General features: G+C 47.7%; 2 protein-coding genes across 2 annotated transcripts; both read right to left on the bottom strand.

Moving 5' to 3' along the window:
• Nucleotides 1–2594: 2594 nt before the first annotated feature.
• LOC119391431 (uncharacterized) lies at nt 2595–4510 on the bottom strand. Its single transcript, XM_037659111.1, has 3 exons — nt 4462–4510; nt 3198–3697; nt 2595–2609 (listed from the first exon to the last, which is right to left on the bottom strand). The coding sequence occupies exons 1-3, from the start codon at nt 4508–4510 to the stop codon at nt 2595–2597; spliced, it is 564 nt and encodes a 187-aa protein (XP_037515039.1).
• Nucleotides 4511–5383: 873 nt separating this feature from the next.
• Nucleotides 5384–8194, bottom strand: LOC119391430 (uncharacterized). Its single transcript, XM_037659110.1, has 2 exons — nt 7475–8194; nt 5384–5458 (listed from the first exon to the last, which is right to left on the bottom strand). The coding sequence occupies exons 1-2, from the start codon at nt 8192–8194 to the stop codon at nt 5384–5386; spliced, it is 795 nt and encodes a 264-aa protein (XP_037515038.1).
• Nucleotides 8195–8831: the final 637 nt, after the last annotated feature.

Genomic DNA, 8831 nt, shown 5'->3' with positions numbered 1-8831 from the left:
AACGTGAGATAATTTACACACTGTGCAACAGCTGCGTCGTTTTCTTTCTAACGTTCCAATGTATTGGGTCTTATGGAACCGAGAAGTACAATTTTGTTATTTTTCTCTGCATGCGTTACCGCATAATGTAAGCGTGCACTGATAGTAATTATATTAATCGGTTGTGTAGCGCTGCCGGTTTAACTTTTTGTATGTTAAATTCCGTACCGTACACAGCCTTGGAGTACATGTTGATGTTATTGCCAGTCTGTTACGAAACATGTTGGTTACTCCCTCTGTCAAAAAAAAGCTTGTTGTAAGGCGCGCAATGAAAATATTGTAGCGTTAGCTACACTGGCCTGGCCGAGCAAGTTTTGTGTGGCTGCTCAAGAGCCGTGCTGCGCATGCGCGATGATCTGTGATATCACACAGCTGGCGCATTCGCCTTTGCTGTGCAGTCGCCGTCTGACACTGCGCTGGAGCCGCTTGATAGCGCCTCTGACTGGCATTTACCAGTGTGGTTTAGCCATGAAGAAGGAGAGCGCAAATGCTGCTCAATGGCGCAGAAGAGTGGAGACGCTTAACTCATTGGATCCCGAAGTAGTGGCCTGGCAAAATAAATATACATGTGCCACATAATATGTATACCATGTGTGCGTCATTGGAGCAGCAGTAAGCATGATAATCAACCTAATTCTAGACAATCAGAAAAGCTAAGAACAATCAGCTGAACCTGTGCTAACACTACGTTATCCTGGTACAGCCGAGCTAGCCACTGCAGCATTTTTTTTATTCTAGATGTATCCTTGAGAAAATATTCTAACCTCATTCCGCTAAGCGGAAAATCTCGATGAGCCGATTGAAAATTGGGTGACGTAAGAAATAAGTACCGAAACACAACACATCTAGAATTAAGAGCAACCAACAAACGGCCAACATCGAAATTATCAATACTGACAACTACGAACAACATGCCACCTTGTTCTCATGTGCTACTTCAACCACATGAAGCTGACGTATCATTCGAGTTCCTCGCACATGATGGGAGGACAGGTTCGTTTGCTCTCCTGCGGCAGTACTTACTTCATATCTTCTTTTAATTGTTAGAAATATACTGCACAATCGCTAATACAGCGATCGCTTCTATATGAACTACTTTGTTTTCTGCTCTACCAACAGGTGGACACATCAGCTGCCCTATATGTTCCGAGAGCTCAGGCCCCCAGGGTAGCACGGCCAACGGAAGAGCCTTTAACTGTCGCTAGGAACACCTCAACGTCTACGCCACCTGAACACAGACATCAGGTTCCGCCAATACACGTAAAGGGAGATAATTGCACCAGTACTTTTTGCCTCTATATTGCCAATACGCTGCGGTCCCAAATGAACTTCAATGCTGACCCATGCCATGACTTCTACAAGTTCACCTGCGGGAAATACTTCAAGGAGGACACGTTCTTTCACGTACGTCAGAATAGCAGTATAGACAATTCTGGGCAAGGACTGCTTTACATACTTTTCAGTATTTGAGTGTGTCCTAAAACGTACAAAATAAAATAAAACGGAGAGAATGAATGAACATATCCAGCAATCTGGGACATCGCCTATTAGTGAATCCCACCCAAGGGCGAATGGTTCAGCGTAACTCTATGGGGAGCTTTCTTTTTTAAATCGACTGCTAAGCAATCATTCATTATTCCCACGTTGCAGTCGAGGATCCCGACAACACTCTCGCGCTGTATACCGGGACTGGCTTCATTCTGCCTGCTGTATTTTTTTTCGCCAGGGATAATATTGTGCATCCATTCAAATTTCATGTGGCGATTTTAGGAAAGTTAATTGTAGCGCAACAATCAATTATACCTTAATTACAGTCTAGTAGCATGCACTGTAGGACTACCTCTCGATGCGTTTCTAAGCTTGTGTGATTGCTAATTTCTTTTTTCCTGAAGCTCCTCAGTGAACTCATACTGCGGCGAAGCCGTCCTTTAGGAATAAAAAAATGGCTGCCGCCAAACCGACGAAGAAGCCTATGTCAGTCACGCTTAATCTCAGGGAATGTGTCCAGATGTGATGCGCAACAAACCGCTTATATATAGGGTGTAAAACGATAAATAATAATGAAGTAAAACAATTTGTTTTCATACTTGCGGGCGAAAGCTGTCAGTCTAGAAGACCATGTGTAGTATAGATGATTTTTCGATCTGCACAAATATATGATGAACGATGACAGCGGTATATAGGTTGTTTGTAATATTCATTGCTATCATTAATAAGTAATCAAGATTATTCATTATTATGAACTGATTATTTAGAAGTTAGTGCGCGTTGGATTAAAAAGAAAATTATGTGAGATGGCAGTACGGTTTGTAATAACACTAATATTCATAATTACTTATCTAACATTAACATCGCAGAATTATTATATGTCCACAGAGGGACGATGTTTTCTGCCAATGACCTCTATTTTACCCTGTCCTGCACGAGCTGACTTGATTTTATGCCTGAAAACTTGTTAGTTTCATGCACCCAACTCACCCACGCCCTTCCTCGGCGGCGTTTCCTATTATTGAAATAGACCTTTTGTAGTGTACCGGTATTATTAACGTATATGACTAGAAGAAGCCGTCCTGGACGGAGGGACATGGTACACCACATCACGCTTTTGCAACACTGCAGAGTACAGGAAAGCTAAGCTCCGCTTATAAACCGAACCCCTTGTTTAAAATGGCATACGGTTCCCTGGCAAGAAGCGAGGCTTAAACATCACGAACGATATTTATTGTCAACCGTTTCGGTCGATTCTAGCTGCAAGTGCTCGTGAGCACGGTCTTTCTCGTGGAAGGAGGCGCTTCTTCTTCTTCGGTCCGACACGGTGCTGGGCTTGATTAAACACACTCCCGGCCACCAAGTCGCTCGTTCAGCTCGAGCGAATAAAGTTTCTGTATCGGCCTGGTGGTAACAACCCCTTGTTGTTGTTGAATCTTGCAAGAACGTACGTGGCCATCAGCTCCTCTGTACACTTCAAGAACCCTTGCAAGTTTCCACATTTGTCGAGGTAATTTCTCAGCTTGGACTATGACGATGTCTCCTGTTTTAACTTCGTTGGTGGTTCTCTTACGCGAAAAGTGCGCTGATCGAAGTTGCAGCAGATATTCTTTCGTCCACCGGCTCCAAAAGTTCTCAGTTAGGCGTTTCCTGTATGCGTGCCGTCGTACCGCTTCCTTGCGCGTCAGGTCCATTGGCATGTCGTTGCTGCCCTGTGGTAGCGTCGTTAATCTCCGCCCAATGATGAGGTCTGCTGGGGTTAATGCACGAGGTTCCCCGCTGTCCGACTCAATGTATGTGAGGGGCCTCGAGTTCACGACCGCCTCTACTTCCGTGAGCACAGTGGTCAGCTCTTCAAAGTTAAGTCGAGCTTTGCCGAGAACCTTTCTCAGTGGAAGCTTTATCGTCCGGACTAGACGCTCCCACCATCCGCCCCACCATGGAGCGCTGGGAAGGATGAACTTCCAGGTGATCCTCTTCTCACCCAAGTATGCCGACACATCCTCTTGGGAAAACACCTGGAACAGCTTCTCTAAGTCTTTCGACGTCTTCTTAAACGTTCTTGCATTGTCAGAATAAATTACGCGAGGGAGACCCCTTCGTGCTACAAAGCGTCGTAGACACATGAGGAAGGCTTCCGATGTTATGCTGGAAACCAGTTCCAGGTGGACTGCACGTGATGTGGCACATGTGAAGAGCGCTATGTAGCATTTTCTCTCCCCGGCTGTAGTCACAACAAAGAGTGGTCCTGCGAAGTCAACTCCAGTGACTTCGAATGGGTTCGTCGATGATAAACAATGACGTGCTATAGGAGCAGTTGGAGCGTTGCCTGGGCTACTACTGAAGCGTCTGCACGTATAACAGCCATGTATGACTTTCTTGACCAATGTTCGTGCCCGGCAGATCCAATACTGCTCTCGCAACTGTGACAGAGTGTCTCTCACGCCTCCGTGTAGTGTTTCGCAGTGTGCTCGCATGGTCAGTAACGTAGAAAAGTGATGATCGTGCGGGAGGATGACTGGATGCTTTACCTCCGCAGATGCTTCAAGGTGTAACAGGCGCCCACCGACCCGAAGAATGTTGTTGACATCCAAGAACGGGTTGAGGTCTTTGATGCGAGAGGTTTCCTTTGCAGATGTGCCTTTCGAAATCGAAGTCATCTCTTCCCTGAAGGCTTGTTGCTGTACATGCCTGATCCAATAATTTTCTGCTTCCTGGATCTCTTCCGCTACTAGAAATCCAGTGTGTGCTGCGTTTGTCTGGCGGCAGCGTTTAATGAACCTGAATATCCAGGCTGTGACCCTGAGTAGCTTTTTAATTCTGCTGTAGCTGTCAACGTTCAGGAGCGATGTCGTCGTCGTCTCGCTGGATATCGCAACGTGAACGGCAATCATTTCAGAAGTGATCCTGTCGTCGGTGCTGATAGGTTCTCACGGTTGTAGAGGCCATCGGTCTTCTGATTCGCATAGCCAATCTGGACCATGTCGCCACGTGCTACTGGACAATAATCTATCCATCGAAACCCCACGTGTGAGCAGGTCGGCCGAATTCACCAGTCCCGGACAATATCTCCACATAGAGGGATCTGTTTTTTCCCTGATCTCTTTCACTCTGTTAGATACAAATTGCTTCCATTTCGTTATGTCTCCTTTTATCCACGACAGCGTGATTGTAGAATCCGACCGCATTGTGCAGTGGATCTCGAAGTCTGTGAGTGCGCTTGACACGTAGTGAAGTAGCCTTGCTCCAATCAAGGCTCCAAGAAGCTCTAGCCGTGGCAGTGTCATCGTCTTGATAGGTGCTACACGTGCCTTTGCGATCAGCAACTCGGGCTTCACTGAGCAGCTCGTTACGACGTAAAGCGCTGCACCGTATGCGGAAGGGCTTGCGTCGCAAAAAACATGCACCTGTAGCTCTCGGGGCGATTTGGGCAATTGAGATCCGCTTCCAAGATAACGCGGTACGGAAACATTCTGCAAGAGCGGTAGTTGACGCACCCAGTCATGCCACTCATCCTGAAGATCCCGAGGTAGCTGCTCATCCCACGCTATTCCACGTGTCCATAACTTCTGGAAGAAGATCCTTATAGCAATGGTGAATGGCGCAACAAATCCCATTGGGTCGAATATTCTTGAAGCAGCTTGAAGAACGAACCTCTTGGTATCACACTTTTCTTTCATAAATTCTAGAAGGCCTTTCAAGGAAAACGTGAAAGTGTCCGTGGGTGGATTCCATGTAATTCCAAGTACTTTCACACTCGTCTCGTGGAGGATAGCCAGTTCCTTGCCTGCTGACTGTTCTTCGTGCTCCAATGCGTCAATCAGGCTATCTGAGTTGGTCGTCCATTTCCGTAATGTCATTCCTGCTTGCTGCATAATCTTGGCTTCTCGGCAGATTTGAAGTGCTTCTTCATCTGATTCTGCTCCAGCCACTAGATCATCCACGTAGAATGATTCACTAAGTAGTTTCGCGGTTCTGGTCTTGCTTGAATGCACTCTCTTTAGATGGTGGAGTATAGTTGCCGTCAGTAGGTAGGGGCTACAAGTTGCTCCAAATGGCACTCGCGTCATTCTCCACTCCTGAATCTCCTCTTCTGAGTAATGTAGTGCTTCTTTTTCCTTAAACCAGAGGAACCTGAAGGCATCTCTGTCTTTCTCTGCAATTGAGATTTGAAGGAACGCTTTCTCAATGTCGGCTAGCAGAGCTATACGGTGCGTTCTGAAGCGTAATAGTACCTTGACGAGATCTTGGTACAGGTTTTCACCCTTTTCTAGGCATTCATTCAATGAAAGGCACCCTTTTTCGTGAGAAGAAGCGTCGAAAACGATTCTGACCTTCGTGGTTAGTGCGTGCTCTCGGATGACTTCCCTATGCGGCATATAATAAACCTTTGTCGAATCCAGGGGTGGCCCGTCAACTACTTCCGCATGTCCCGCTCGCAGGTACTCCCGGATGGTGGTGTCATAAGTCTCCAAAAGTCCTTGCTTGTTCGAGAGTCGGGAGAGAAGTTTCCAAAGTCTTGTCATGGCGACTTGCTTGTTGTCAGAAAGCTCCACATTTTCCTTCCAGGGTAACGTTACTTCGTATCTTCCGTTCGTAAGACAGACGGTTTCTTCAAATTGTTTCAATAGTGGACTGAGCTTTCTCTCGCTGTCAACGGCGTCTGATATTCCTACGCTCTCGAGTTCCCAGAATGAACGGAGGAATTCGTCGCTCTCCTGTACACTTGTTTTCAATACGCAGACCATAATCCGCGAGTCTTTCACATCCGATGCTATGCTGCTGGTGTTGCCTTGAAACATCCACCCTAGTTTGGAGTTCATAGCAATAAGCGTCTCATTGCTTGCGCATCGAGTGACCTCTCCCGTCATCACCGTCCACATTTGGTCGGAACCGATGAGAACGCTTATGCCTTCTTCCCCGACAACGGATCCGTATAGTAGTTGATCAGCGATGTCTTTCCAGACCTCTGGATTTCAGCGACGAACGGTGAGCTGGTGGTAGTTGCCTCGATATCTTGGCATATGTGCGGAATTTCTATGGCTTGTAAGTCAACTTCCGCGTGTGAAAACTGGCTCCGCAAACGGAGCTGCACAACACGCCGCTTCTGCGCTGCTCCACTTGACTTGCTTGCAAAGGTGTTGAGCGCAATGACGGTGGATCCCACACATGGCAACTTCAGCTTCTTCGATAGCCTCTCTGTGACGAACGTGCGCTGACTGCATCCGTCTATGACACCTCTGACATACCGACATGTAACATCTGTTACGGCCCAAGCCCGAAATGTCTGCAGGAGGATGGTCGTCGATGAATTCTCGAGGGTATGCTGATTCGTCCCGAGAGATGCACACATAGTCGTGTTTGTGCTTGGTTTACTTGGCGGTATTCTGGCATTTGTCCTGCAGGTTTCGCGTGTCTTCTGGCTTAATTTCTGCGGATCACACACGCTCGTCGCATGACGTCCTTGACAGGTAGAGCACGTAATCTTGCGCCTACAATCACACGCCCTGTGACCTTTAGTCGTGCATCGAAAGCACCTCATGTCTCCTGATAAAATGTTCTTTTGCGGTAGCGGGAGATCCAACGGGCAGTCTTCCGTAGAATGTTGGCTCGATTTACAAAATACACAGTTCTCGCGTACTTTCATAGCATTGTTGTGGAGAACTGAAGACGTGGGCTTCGAGCCACGAAACTGGCGCGATTTACTTTGCGCATTCTCCGTATGGCTGTCTCTTCCTCGAGGGTTCGCGAGCTCGCTTTTCTCTAAGCTCTCCAATTCGATGGACAAGAAACGTAATAGGCGTTCTAGCTCCGTGATAGAGGCTGCATTACTGCTGTCGCTCGTCTCGCGATTAGCGCAAGACCGGTGGTACTGTACAACGAGATCATGTGGTAGAGCCCGCAGCAATATGTCGCACAGAATTGCAGAAAAAGACGTCTTGCTCACCCCAAGGGTCTCCAATCCTCGGATGTTGATGACGACCTGGTCGTACAGCTTGCGAAGAGCTGTCGGGTCGCTTGAACGGACTGAAGGCAAAGTACGAAGCCTGGAGAAGTACTCCTGTTCGAGTCTCGTTTTGTCTCCGAAGCGTCTCTTGAGTATGTCGATGGCGTCCTTGTAGCAAGCTTCCGTGGTTGGCAGGCCCACAATAGCTGAAGCTGCGTCGCCTCTTAGGAAGAACCTCAGGTAGTTGAACTTATCCGTCGCAGTGAGGCTTCCGTTCCGGTGAATCATCTGGTCAAATTGTTCCCAGAAGTCGTTCCACCGACACAGATCACCAGCAAATGGGGCGATGGTAAGCTTGGGTAGCTTGGTACCAGAGGCTCTAGCGGTACTGGCTACTGACGAAGTCTGAAGCTCCGGTGTTGATGACATGGTCGCAACCATGCGGTCGCGCTTGCTAAGCAGCTCACTCATGACGCTGGTAGCGTTGTCCTCGTATTCAACGACGGTGTTGTACTCTTGCTCAAACTCTTCATCCGCTATGTGGCTCTCTAGCTCCTGGTTGATTTGATTCAGCTCATCGTTGTTCGCCTTGAGACGTCCGTAAATGGCGTTGAGCTGATCGATGGTGGCTGTAGCATCGCCGAGAAGAGCTCTTGCCTCGTTGATAATTCTTGTGTTGAGAGATCGTCTCGACGTCCGCTTCGATTTCAGCCGCTCCATGCCGGTAAGTTCACTCGTAGCCTTCCGTAGTCCCTGGTAGTAGCTCCCGGATCTTCGGCACCAAATTGTTTAAAATGGCATACGGTTCCCTGGCAAGAAGCGAGGCTTAAACATCACGAACGATATTTATTGTCAACCGTTTCGGTCGATTCTAGCTGCAAGTGCTCGTGAGCACGGTATTTCTCGTGGAAGGAGGCGCTTCTTCTTCTTCGGTCCGACACGGTGCTGGGCTTGATTAAACACCCTTATTGGACGTCCTTGTGCTCATCAGAAGAGATCATGCCAATAGAGCAGCGACTGCTGTGACTATCGCAGGCCATGGAAACATGATTAGGGGTCAAACGACCCGGATATTTATGGCGCATTCAGGCAGACCGAATCCTAATCTTTCTCTGTCTATTCTTTTCTCTTTCTTTTTGCCTTTCTCTCTCTCTGTAGTCGTTCTCTCGCCTTCTACCTTTTTTGCTCTTTCTTTGCTTTCCTTCAATATATTTCTCTCCTCTTTTTCAATCGTTCTCGCTCACTCAGTATTCTTTCTCCCCTGCTCCACTGCCTGAGTGCCCCTCCTACCCTCACTTCCTTTTCCGGACTCCTTGCTAGGGCGTACTTTGTATGCTATATAAGGATATGCTATGCC

The sequence above is a fragment of the Rhipicephalus sanguineus genome, chromosome 4 (genome assembly GCF_013339695.2).
Source record: "Rhipicephalus sanguineus isolate Rsan-2018 chromosome 4, BIME_Rsan_1.4, whole genome shotgun sequence".
In the NCBI taxonomy this organism is placed as follows: Eukaryota; Metazoa; Arthropoda; class Arachnida; order Ixodida; family Ixodidae; genus Rhipicephalus; species Rhipicephalus sanguineus.
The sequence above is the reverse complement of the archived record's forward strand: the minus strand, read 5'-3'. Positions and strand labels throughout refer to the sequence as shown.

Excerpts from the sequence above, each read along its gene's own strand:
- LOC119391431 (XM_037659111.1), bottom strand. The coding sequence starts at position 4,510 with ATGGTCCAGATTGGCTATGCGAATCAGAAGACCGATGGCCTCTACAAC. Across the intron at positions 3,698-4,461 it reads GACCGATGGCCTCTACAACC|TCCACCTGGAACTGGTTTCC; the intron begins GTGAGAACCTAT and ends CATCACGTGCAG.
- LOC119391430 (XM_037659110.1), bottom strand. The coding sequence starts at position 8,194 with ATGGAGCGGCTGAAATCGAAGCGGACGTCGAGACGATCTCTCAACACA. Across the intron at positions 5,459-7,474 it reads GAGGATTGGAGACCCTTGGG|TGGCTGGAGCAGAATCAGAT; the intron begins GTGAGCAAGACG and ends TGGATGATCTAG.